Below are 12,735 nucleotides of genomic sequence, written 5' to 3'. Positions count from 1 at the left end.
TCTGTGAAGATGCCCAGGCCTTGGGGATGGCCAAAAGGACTTGTTCACAGGATGACCAGACACAGGAGACGGGAGATTTTCAATGGTTCACCCCCACTGTGGCCCCCTCTCCCATGGGATGTCTGTCTGATAAACTAGGCCTTAAAGACCTGGACATCCCATTCTGCTTTTAAATTAACAAAGTGATTGGCTTATCATTTTAAATGCATGATTTTATAAACTTCCATTTTGTCACCTCTTGCTTGCCTTTTCTCTAAACTAAAAAATCCCAAACGCTGCAAGCCTTCTTGATAGGGGAGTTGCTCCATGAAGACTTCTTGACTTCTTCAACGTTAGGAAATAATAATCTGCTTTAGACCACCACTCAGTCATAGACTCTCTGTTCTGCCAAATTTAAATTAGCGGTGCAATAGCTGAACAGTGAGCATGCCCAAAACAGGTGACAAGAAAATCTTTTTGCCCTGCAGCTTTCCCTGCAAAAACCCGCTCTATAGGGCTCAATTGGAGAAAAGTCGATCCAGATTTCCCATGGATTAACATTTGTTGTTATTGAGTGCTAAAGGGCAGGTTTTCGTAGGGAAAGCTCAGGGGCAAAAAGGGTGCTTTCACACAGAGCTTTAAAGTGCGGACCATGAGCAGAGAAAAGGTGAGTGTGGATAATCCCCAAGTCATGTTGAATTCAGTGGGACCTACGGTAATTCTGAGTAAATAAATACGCCCAAATGTAAGCACCAGAAGACTCCAATCACATTTGCTGATTATTTTTGTTTCCCCAGAAATGCTTCTTTCCAACCTCCTCCTGCTCATGGCTGCTTTGCTGCCCCCATCTCTAGAACAGGTATGAATGCCTGACAGGACAATCTTGTGGTCCAGCTACAAATGCCATAATTATGCTGACCCTTAGAGTGGTATAACTAGTATTATTTTCCTGATAGTGAGCCTCAGTACAGCGTGCTGATAGGTAAAGGTAAAGGGACCCCTGACCATTAGGTCCAGTCGTGACCAACTCTGGGGTTGCAGCGCTCATCTCACTTTACTGGCCGAGGAAGCCGGCGTACAGCTTCCGGGTCATGACTAAGCCGCTTCTGGCGAACCAGAGAAGTGTGCGGAAACGCCATTTACCTTCTCACCGGAGCTGTACCTATTTATCTACTTGCACTTTGACGTGCTTTCGAACTGCTAGGTTGGCAGGAGCAGGAACCGAGCAATGGAAGCTCACCCCGTCGTGGGGATTCAAACTGCCGACCTTCTGAGTTTAGAGGCTGTGTGCAAATGCACAAGAGAGAGACAAAGAGAAAGAGAGAGAGATGGAGGGCTGTGTGTTTGTGGATGTGAGAGAAGGCATTTGAGGGGAAGGTATATCTTGGCTCTGTGTTCCCTTGACTGAGAAGGAAGAGTGGTGGGAATCACCCCATTCAGTTGGCTGTTGCCTACTAGTCCAGTGCAGCTGGTGACAAATGGGAGGAGGAGTGGTTGTGGTTGTGCTTGCAAGAAAATGAGAGGTGGAAGGGTGGACATGTTCACGTGTGTGTGTGTGTGTGAGAGAGAGAGAGAGAGAAAGGGAAGGAGGTCTGTGTGGTCTCTGTGAGAGAATGCAAGCAGAAGAGATAGGTAGTTCTGTGTGGTTTCTAAGAGGGAGAGTTTGGAGGCGGCGCTGTGGTTAAACCACTGAGCCTAGGGCTTGCTGATCAGAAGGTCGGCGGTTCGAATCCCTGTGACAGGGTGAGCTCCCGTTGCTTGGTCCCAGCTCCTGCCAACCTAGCAGTTCGAAAGCACATCAAAATGCAAGTAGATAAATAGGAACCGCTCCAGCGGGAAGGTAAACGGCGTTTCCATGTGCTGCTCTGGTTTGCCAGAAGCGGCTTTGTCATGCTGGCCACATGACCTGGAAGCTATACGCCGGCTCCCTCGGCCAATAATGCGAGATGAGCGTGCAACCCCAGAGTCGGTCACGACTGGACCTAATGGTCAGGGGTCCCTTTACCTTGACCTTTAGGTATGATAAAAAGAAAGTACCAGTACTCGTACCACCATCAGTTCCAGCAATTAGGTCAGGGGTCGGCAAGGTTTATCTTGCCTGGGCCGGTTCGCTCCAGCGGAGATCCCTTTGTGGGCTGGATTGTGCGTGCGCCACCGATTTCCAGCACCTGTGTCTGCGCAGATGCGATTTCCAGCGCCATGGAAGCAAGTCCCTGCGCCATGCCCTTTTAGTGCAGCGTGTGGGGACTCGCTGAGCAGGCGGCTTGGTTCGGGGGTGGCTCATGGGCCGGTTAAATGGCCCCCGTGGGCCGCTTATGGCCCATGGGCCTTAGGTTGCCCACCCCTGAATTAGATAGATGTGGTTTACGTTGTCTCATTCAGCTACATTCAGATCCATACGCTTATGCTAAAACTAACCTTCTGCAGTAACATGATTTGAAGACAGAGTAGGAACCCCCTTTGTGGAAGAAAACTTGATTGTGGAATTTATACATTAGATTTGTTGGCAGATAGGAACAGACGGAGATTGTTTTGCAGTCTCCTATACTGTATTGCAGTTTAGATACCACTTGCCTGTGAGTGCTGAATGGCAGTCCTTTCAATTGCAACACTTGCTGGGGGGGTCTATTTATGGTCCATGTGCTTTGAGCGCTTCAGCATCCCCTGGATTTCTGAACGGAATAATTTGGATGTTTTACTGAAAACCAAACCTGTATGCTGCAATGAGGCAGCAAGAAGGAAGAGCAGGACTACCCAGACCTCTGGCCACACCACAGCCTGCACAAATCCATTCTTCTGTGGGGGGGGGGGGAGCACATCTACCGCAAGGTGGCGGCCAGGGGGAATGCCCTTCCACAGCTCCCACAGAGGCTTTTTCAGCAGTGCATGCCAGTGAATGAGGACGCCTGCTGGATCAAAACTTCCTATGGACTGTGGATTAGGGGTCAGGATTGCATCCATAGTGTATTTAAAGTATTAGTGGGTTGCATTCGATTTTGCAAATGGCCACTAAAGGCAGGGAAACTGAGCAGGGAAATGTGAGGCAATTCAAATCACAGCAGAGGGTGGGTAGTGGAACTTTTTCAAATCAAATAAATTGATGGCAGACTTGTCTTTTTTATTTGCTTTGCGTTTTAGGAGAACAGCACAGTGCTGAATCTCTCCGAAGAGCAGAAGGAGGAAATTATTGAGAAAATGAATAACTTCAGGAGAGGGGTGCAGCCAACTGCCAGGAATATGCTGAAAATGGTAAGAGAGAATTGTCTGATGTTACAAGACGTTGATGCTAGATATTATTCTCGGCTTTTCAACTCTTAGGGATTCCATGATAACTTGGGGTGTAGAACATAGTAGTGCAGCTGGGAACCAGAAAAAGAGCGCTGTGACAGAAGTGTTTTATGAAGATATCCAAAGTTGGGGCCTGTAATACCTGCTTCAACTTTGCTGATCCTTCGTTCTTATCCTCTGATTTTCTCTCTTTGGCTGTGTACACATTACCTTGTTTGTAGCACAAACATGTACTTTTCTCTTACTCACTCTAAAGTCATTCATGCTGCTCCTCAACATGCTACTTTCAATCTAGATTGTGTCTACATCCTGCTGCCCACAAGGGTGGGCGCTGGGTACACTTTTGGAAACCCTTCCCCTGGATTAAGTTCGCCCTGCCTTTTCCTCATTGCATGTCCTCCACGGAAATAAGAAGGACCTGTCAATTGCAATCTTGGCATATGCCCACTGGTGCTGGGCAATATCTGCTTTTCAATATCAAAATATTGTTGTTGTTGTTGTTAAGTCGTTTCGTCGTGTCTGACTCTTCGTGACCCCATGGACCAGAGCACGCTAGGCACCAGTTCAAGATATAGCACCAGTTAAATATCACGATATCACAATATATCACAATATATATCTGCGGTGGTGTAGGGCCCTGTTGGGCCTCCCCGCGGCGGCAGAGGATCCCATTGTGCCTCCCCACAGTGGCAAAGGGTGCACTGTGCTTCCCTGGAGCATCTGAGGGCCTTAAAATGTAAAAAAATATTAAATAAACTTCCATATATTTTATTTAATATATTTTCAACTAATTTATGAGTAGTTTAAGTGATTTACTAGTCAAATTGCATCTGCTTCCACTGAGTTCTACTAAACTTACTTCTACTTTCCTGGAAGAAAGTCTCATTGAATTCAGTAGGGCTTGCTTGTGAGCAGACACGCATTAGCTTGCACTGCTTACTGAAAAACACCCTCCCCATCATTCTCACACAGTACCCAACCTCCCATTTCAGCATAAGGCAGACAGCTAAATCTTCCCCCCTCCATTCCCTGCCCTGCCCTGCAGAGAAGCCCCCCCAAGTTTACCGCAGCGTGGGGGACTTGCCGAGCGGGCGGCTTGGTTCACGGGCGTCCCGTGGGCTGGATAAACGGCCTCCACGGGCCATATCCGGCCCATGGGCCAGAGGTTGCCAATGCCTGCTCTACCCTGTGCCTGATACCAGACTTCAATGAGTGTAAATGTAAAGTGCTTAACCTTGGCTGGATTGTGCTTTGTGAATTTATATAACCATTGGGATTTAAGCATTTTAAAGGGGAAAGGATGCTCATTTAAGATGTTTTGCAGAGCACCTCCAGGCTCTGTTGCGCTAAATTCTTTTACTCCAGCTAAGGGACGTATGCAGGGGGATTCTGTATATGCATTGCTCACTGGGAAGAGAACAGTATGCGCCCCCCAAGTGTTACAAGTGGGTCCCCGCCCCCCGCTCCATTTGTTTAGTTGAAGCTGTGCTAGCAAAGCTCTTGGCTCATTGGTGGAGGGAAGTTGAGAGCCAGATCCAGCCTCCTTTTTCCGCCCAATGCCCAACTGATGGCAGTTCACCTGCTTTGTGTGCACTCCACTGGGGAGAGAGAAAGAGAAAGAGAGATGACCTAAATTCACTTGTAGTTTTTTCTTCTTTCTTTTCCTTGCTAAGACATGGAGCGAGAAAGCTGCAGAAAGTGCTAAGAATTGGGCCAGCGAATGCATAGCCAGAAGCAGTCCCCTCAAACAAAGATATGTTGACGGTAAGTGATGTGGAAAAGGCTGTCTCACACATTATTCAGGGAAGCCACTGGAGGAAAGAGCAATTCCAGTGCATTTGGAGCAGGGAAATAGCCTGAAAGCAAGGCAGGCCATAGCTAGGGGGTGGTGAGACGGGCCCCTGCCAGGGGAGCAGGCGGCATGGGGGCACAAAATCGGCTAAAAATAGGTCCATAAATATAAATATTGATTAGTGCCTCATAAGAAATGGTTTTAAATAGAGGGGGAATTGAATGGGTGGGGGGCAGGGTTGGAGGAGAGGTGGAAAGAACTAATTCGTCCATGGCTAGGGGGCGCAATCTGGACGGTTCTGCCGGGGGGGCAAGATCACTTAGCTGTGGCTCTGCCTGAAAGAAAAGGCCTCAGGAACTCCACTGTTGTAGAAGTGCTCAAACTGAAAGCCAGCTCAGGCTGTTTTTCATGGAAGAAACCAACAGAAACAAAACTTTTGGGAGACTGTTATATGCACTACTATAGAATATCTGGCTTCACTCACCCAGACATGTGCTTGTTCTGCAATTTCTCCCCGGGAAACAATTCTCCTTAGCACTGGACATAGCTGCCAAGTCTCCCGTATTCCCCGGGAAACCCCTGTTTTTCCGGCTGTCCCCAGCCGAAAAAACAGATTTTTTTTGTTTTCCCCCGGTTTATTCTGGCGCGGCGGCCATTTTGGAACTGGGCGGAGCATGCTCAGAAGCGACTTTTGATGCTGCTCTGCCCAGTTCCAAAATGGCTGCAGCGCGACTTCTGGTGCGGCGGCCATTTTGGAACTGGGCACAGCAGCATCAAAAGTCACTTCTGAGCATGCTACGCCCAGTTCCAAAATGGCGGCAGCGCTACTTCCGGTCTGCTACTTCCGGTCCGGTCCCTTATTTCTCAGGCAGAAACTTGGCAGGTATGGCACTGGATTGGAACAAACATTAATGGGGTTCCCTGCGGATGGGCGATTGCACCAGTTCATCACTAAGTAGTAGGTTTTCCTGGGGAAAGTGGCGGCGCAAACAGAAGACTGCTCAGGCCAGTCCCTACAAATCACAGGGAAAGTGGGGAAATGCTTCGACCCAGGCACAAGGCAAGCGGAAGTGTTGGCAAGCCGTGGACTCTGGGGTGGCAGCATGAGTTATGAAGGAGCGAAGAGCAGTTGGTTAGAGTATGGTGGTGATAACGCCAAGGTTGCAGGTTCGATCCTCGCATGGGACAAATGCATATTCCTGCATTGCAGGGAGTTGGACTAGGTTCTCGGAGTCCCTTCCTACTCTATAGTTCTATATTTCTATACTAAACTATAATTTGGCTTTGCATTCAGCCAAACCAGGCCAATAAGTGACAATAATAGCTGAAAATAGTATTTGTGTGTGTGTGTGTGTGATTTTTCACAGCTTGTTCTTAGTGTCTCCGCACTCCCAAATAATATTGTTTAAACGCTATGCCTTGCATTTTTTGGTATCCTATTGAATTTCTTTTAGATATAACCCATTCTGGGAAGTTCAGTGAAGGTCAGGTAACAAATACACTAAATAATTACATAGCAGTAGCAAACCTCTCCCTGATTGTGATTTTCTGCCCATTGTGGATTTTTCTGCAAAATGGCCCCCCGACTTCACCACCCGTGAATGGGGCTGCAAAATTTGAGTTGGTCCCTATTACACACCCATGCATTCAACCACGTCGTTCTTCTTGCAGGTATCTTATGTGGCGAAAGCCTGTCACAGTCAAATTTTGAAAGATCTTGGAGCAAGGTCATCGAACATTGGTATAACTCAGGGGCAACTTTCAAATATGGCCACAACGAATTTGGCAAAGAAAAGGATTATTTGGGATATACCCAGGTATGACTAGGAACACTAGAAACATTCTTTGTACTCCTTCATTTGAAGATTTATATCCCCCTTGCTATGGTAAAATCAAGGTCAAGACAACTTGCAAATAAAAATATGAACCACAAAACAAATGAAAATAATCCTCACAAAAGGAACTCATTCACACAGGAAGCAGCGTTGGCCACCAACCTAGACATCTTTAAAAGAGAATTCGACAAATTCATGGGGGGGGGGGAATCTATCAATTGCTCCTAGCTTTGGTGGCTATGCCTTTGGTGGCAGAGGGCGAAGGCTCGAATCCTGCTTTCTGGATTCCCAGCGGGGCATTTGGTTGGCCACCATGTTGGAGAACGGGATTCGGGACGGGACGGGATGTTGGCCTAATCCAGGAGGGCTCTTCTGATGTGCTTTCTCTCTCCACTGCAGATGGTTTGGTATAATTCACATGAGGTTGGATGTGCCTTTGTCCGCTGCCCAGAACTTAAGTCCTCTTACTTTTATATGTGCCGCTTCTGCCCTTTGTGAGTATGAACTCTCATAGTACCTTCTTAATTCTCTCTGTTTAAGACTTCACGTGCATGCAGAGAGCTCCAGTGTGTGTGTGTGTGTGTGTGTGTGTGTCCTCCATTTCAACACAAGTAACAGGTCTCTGTGTGCAAACAGGCCAAAGAGAACATGCCACCTCCTTTGCCACCTCTTTGGAGGAGCCAGGCAGTGGCAAAGGGGAATGTGGAGGTGGGCACAATGGCAGCTGCCTCACTTTGCCTCATGGGCTGGCCAGCCTTGAAAGGAGCATACCAACCCGCTGTTTTAACACATGAATGGAATAGTATTTGTGGGTAGGGAAAGTCTCATTTGTATGAAACAGCTGAAACAAAACTGACTCCCTGAACCTGGGTGGCCCTCATGGACTCAGGTATCCTGCCCAATTATTTTAGACGGGCTGGAAATGATCCAGCACAATGGGGTTTAATGGCAGCTGCTCTGGTAGGGGGCTGACTACTGTTTCCTTAACACAGATTGTATGCTTACTTTCTCACCGTGATGCACTGTTGCTGTTTCAAATCCACTTGGCCAGTCCACTTCTAAGGATGGGTGGGCCTCAAGAGTACCCATGATTGATTGCATGCCAAAATAAAAAAATTCCTTCAGTAGCACCTTAAAGACCAACTAAGTTTTTATTTTGGTATGAGCTTTCGTGTGCATGCACACTTCGTCAAATGCACTGAAATAAAATCCACCAGACCCTTATGTATATGCAGAGGGTGGGGGGTGGGGGTGATGGGAATGGGTGATGGGCTGATAGGAGTGGTAAACCTGTTGATGACTGTTAACGACTGTTAATGACTGCAATTGGTCTTGCGGGGGGAATGCAAGGGCTGAGGTGCTAAGGAAAGCTTGATCATGTATAATGAGATAAGAATCCTATATCTTTGTTCATTCCAGGTGGCTCCATCACCCATTCCCATCACCCCCACCCCCACCCTCTGAATATACATAAGGGTCTGGTGGATTCTGTTTCAGTGTATCTGACGAAGTGTGCATGCACACGAAAGCTCATACCAAAATAAAAACTTAGTTGGTCTTTAAGGTGCTACTGAAGGATTTTTTTTATTTTGTTTCGACTCAGACAAACACGGATACCTACCTGTAACTGATTGCATGCCAGTTCAGCCAAGTAACAATGGGCAATGGCTATGCTAAGCCTCCTTCTCTCATGCATTCATTATTTTTTTTACATGAAATTCTCCATTTGCACTCAGAATTGATACGAAGAAGGGATTTTACCATCTCTGTTCATGTAATATGTAGACTTACCCCTTTGAGGTCAGGTGGCATTGCGGGACAGCGCCTCCACCCCCTGGCTGGATCCCACAAGGGGGCAATTTTCTTGGGACTTTCCCGGCCGGTGCAACCCTTAGATGGACCCTTGCACCAGCTGGGAAGATGGATCATAGCCTGCCTGCAAATCGGCCAATCACAGGCAGGCTGCTAGGCTGGCTCTTCCCCAAGGGTTGGGCTCAACTGAGCCAGCAGGCTTCACTTGGGTCCGCTCCTCAGGTATAAATTCCCACCAGCCTTTTAAGTTCCATCAACAGTATCACACCCTGTAATCTATCACAGTCATTCTGTCTGCTAACGTGCCATATTTTTCCATGTATAAGATGAGAGCTTTTTCTTTTAAAATTATGTTTAAAATTGGGGGTCGTCTTATACACGGATAATGCAGAGGGGCCGGTATGGGCGATTGGTTGCAGCCGCAAGCATGAGATTGTGAGTGGCTGTTGGACAGTTGACTGGTGGCCGCTGCAAGGGCTGTTGTCGATTGGCTGCCCCTGTGGCAATTGGTTGGGCGATAGGCGGCTTTTGTGTCGCTTGCGATTTTCAGCGTCGGTCAGCCGGGTGAGCGATTTTCGGCAATACCCCCTCAAAAAAACTCAAGAACTGTGGCCATTTCTCCCCCCCCCCCAAGAAAAGCTCAACAACTCTGGGGAATCTTCCCCCCCCCCAAAAAAGCTTAACAACTCTTGACAATCTCCCCCCCCATTTTCTTAATTTTGAGTCCCCCAAAATAGGGGGGGTCTTATACATGGGGGCGTATTATACATGGAAAATATGGTATATCTACTTTTCAAAATCTGTACTTTGATAATCCACGTGTTGTGTTGCTTTGTAATATCAGAGGGAACATAGAAGAAACATTGGCAACGCCCTACAAGGAAGGCCCATCCTGTGGAGACTGTCCTGACAACTGCGAGGATAGACTCTGCAGTAAGTAATGGAGGATGGAAAAGTAACTCTTCTGGATAATAGTAATCTTTTTCTAATCAGTGTTAGATGTAAGAAATTGCTCCAGATTCACTTGTGAACTTTGCTCCCCTTCAGGGGCTTTGAAGCATTTTGGGCCCCCGGGCCCCATTCCTGCGCCTGGAATACTGTATGTAGATTGGAGACCCACCAACTTGGCTGTCTTTAAAAGTGGGCTAGACAAAGTCAAGGAGGGTGAGGTGGCTGCTCCCCACAATGGCTCGGCTCTGCCTCCTGGTTTTCGGGTGTAAAAATGGTGTTGGGGGAATTTTGCCGAAGCGGCAAAATGTCAGGGAAAACCTGAATGTATGGCAACGTGATGGAAAAAGCAGTGGAAACAGCTCAAAAAGCTCACTATTTTGGAGCTTTAAAAAGTTCAACAATTTTGGGGTCTTCCTATAAAAAGCTCAACAGGTGTCTGTAATTTTACTTTTTGAAATATGGCAACCCTGCATGGCTCAGGTCCTTGTGCTCAGGTCCTGTTTGCAGGCTAATAATAATAATAATAATAATAATAATAATAATAATAATATATTTAAAGCCCGCCAATCTGGTTGGGTTTCCCCAGCCACTCATAGGTTGTTGGGCTCGATGGGTCATTGGCCTGATCCAGCCGGTTTCTTCTCACGTTCAGAGATCATGTAAAGGAAGCTGGAAAAGCAGCCTCCTTGCTTTAACTGCTGTGTTTTATAGTCCTGAGATTTACCGCAAAACAGACAGAAGGTTTGCCAAGCCTGCAGAATAACAAGCGATAAATACTGCATGCATTTGTAGTTTTGCTACCAACTCTCAGCCTAGCTTACCTCACAGGGTTGTATGACGATTAAAGAGAGAAGGAGAAGACCATGTACACAGCCTTGAGCTTCTGAGAGGAAAATCAAAATACAACAAGAAGCAACTAATATTTGAAGTTTCACAACTCTCATCAAAAAACATTTTGCCCACCTTGATGACAAATATCAGTGTGTCAATCTACTGGAATTCCTACAGTAGAATTTTGACTTGCTGTAACTATAGGATATTCAATTATTTTATAGTTGTATTTGCTGATCTATTTTGCATTTTGTAATTTTGTTTTATGGTTGTTGTATATCAGGCATCCCCAAACTGCGGCCCTCCAGATGTTTTGGCCTACAACTCCCATGATCCCTAGCTAAGAGGACCAGTGGTCGGGGAAGATGGGAATTGTAGTCCAAAACATCTGGAGGGCCAAAGTTTGGGGATGCCTGTTGTATATTAATTAAAAAATAGCCCATTGATGACAAGCAGACCAGGTAGCGACCATCAGGGACATGGAAAATCAGATAGCGGGGATTGCAACATCCCCATTTTTTCTCAGTGGAAAGGATACCTTATTTATTTCATTATTTCCAAGTAAAACACACCAAAGTCATTTAATTGTGTTTTATTATGTAAAGGCAGCTCACTTGGGGAGTGAACAAAGTATTGCGGGCAAGAGGGAAATGCTTAAACAAACCTACCTCAGTATCCTCTTTTACCCATCCGCTGCTCTTTTTGTGCTTTTTTTTAGTTTTTGTTTTTAATAACTAGATCCCTTTCTCTCATTTGCATCTAACTTTGTTTTGGTTTGATACTTTTCAGCCAACCCATGCAAGTATGCGAACAGTTCTCCTGACTGTGAAGAACTGCTGGAGTACTTTAACTGTGATCAGAGCTTGACCCAGGAAACATGTGAAGCTTCCTGTAAATGCAAAACAGAAATAATATAAAACATACACGAGCGCCACAATATTGACCTTGAGAGATCCGTTCTTAACTGAAATTCATCATTAAAAAGTAACTCTCAAATGTCCACTTTGTGCTGATTTTTCTGCTTCAGAAATGTTTTGAACACCCCAAAACTCATTGTTAATGTGTTTGCCATCCCTCTCTACTAAGTTTAACTTTACCTTAGACAAAAATCTGCACTAAATTATTGTTGTTGTTAAAATTTGTAAACCCACAGTTCACAATTACACTAAACAGCAATGAAGGCATATTCTGTGTTATATATTAATCCTGAGCATTGTTCCATATAGTAGAGATTGATTTTGTAACCTTTTCAGATTCAAACTTGAGTTGTTTGTTAGATTTTGTAACTTTTGGTAACAAAATATAACGGTGAAATTCTCTGTTTTCAAACTTGGTACAGTACTGAAATCTTTGGCAGTTTGTCCCTGTTCCACCTGACCATAGTTTTAGCAAATGATCACGAACACGTGTGGGATTTTGCTGTATCCTGGTATGTTTTTTTAAAAAATAAACAAACCCATTAATGCTTTCACAAAAACTTAATTCTCCTGACTCCTGCCTGTTCTTTGTAGGTTGGCTATTTTCCATAGCCTTTTCTGTTCTGTTTTGTATTACATCTGATCTGAAGCACTGCTGAAGTGACTATACCTTTGCTTTGAACTTCATTTTTATTGATGTATTTATTGAAAATCCATTTTTACTGACATATTTTAGAGAAATAAACACGGGTTATTTGGGTCAAGTCTGCAAGCATCATCAGTTCACACATTCACAGTGAAAATCAGTCAGTATTATCAGCTATTACAAGTGTACCCCTCCTAAAACAGAACTGGGGAGTTAGAAGGTGCACATTTTCTTTATGAGGGTTTACATACACAAAAGGGAATCGGACTTCCTTCTACAACCACATGTCAGCTAATGCAGTTTGCCGCACCCAACACTACCATCGTTTTATGGAGAACTCCTCTTTAGATTTCCAGAAGTGTTCTACTTCCAACTGAGCCTCTATTAAGAGATATATTAAAACATCTTTGTGCACAACCTTTTTACTGTGTTCTCTAAATACAGTGGGGATGCAGGTGGCACTGTGGTCTAAACCACAGAGCCTAGGGCTTGCCGATCAGAAGGTGGGCAGTTCGAATCCCCATGACAGGGTGAGCTCCCGTTGTTCGGTCCCAGCTCCTGCCAACCTAGCAGTTCGAAAGCACGTCAAAGTGCAAGTAGATAAATAGGTACCACTCCGGTGGGAAGGTAAACAGCGTTTCCATGCACTGCTCTGGTTTCGCCAGAAGCGGCCTAATCATGCTG

General features: G+C 45.7%; 1 protein-coding gene across 2 annotated transcripts in view; it reads left to right on the top strand.

The window, feature by feature from the left end:
* The window catches only part of LOC118082970 (cysteine-rich venom protein TEL1-like), a 31,986-nt gene extending 20,082 nt beyond the window's left edge, over positions 1 to 11,904 (top strand). Inside the window, exons 2-8 of one of the 2 annotated variants that reach the window (XM_060272301.1) lie at positions 777 to 838; positions 3,118 to 3,228; positions 4,941 to 5,031; positions 6,731 to 6,876; positions 7,294 to 7,388; positions 9,551 to 9,639; positions 11,278 to 11,904. In XM_060272301.1, coding sequence (XP_060128284.1) covers positions 779 to 838; positions 3,118 to 3,228; positions 4,941 to 5,031; positions 6,731 to 6,876; positions 7,294 to 7,388; positions 9,551 to 9,639; positions 11,278 to 11,405 — 720 coding nt within the window. In that variant the 5' untranslated portion in view covers positions 777 to 778 and the 3' untranslated portion in view covers positions 11,406 to 11,904. The remainder of the gene's footprint in view (positions 1 to 776; positions 839 to 3,117; positions 3,229 to 4,940; positions 5,032 to 6,730; positions 6,877 to 7,293; positions 7,389 to 9,550; positions 9,640 to 11,277) is intronic. The other variant, XM_035110872.2, reaches the window with a different exon arrangement.
* Positions 11,905 to 12,735: the final 831 nt, after the last annotated feature.

Source organism: Zootoca vivipara, chromosome 3 (assembly GCF_963506605.1).
Source record: "Zootoca vivipara chromosome 3, rZooViv1.1, whole genome shotgun sequence".
NCBI lineage: Eukaryota > Metazoa > Chordata > Lepidosauria > Squamata > Lacertidae > Zootoca > Zootoca vivipara.
This window is presented reverse-complemented; position numbering and strand designations above follow the sequence as displayed.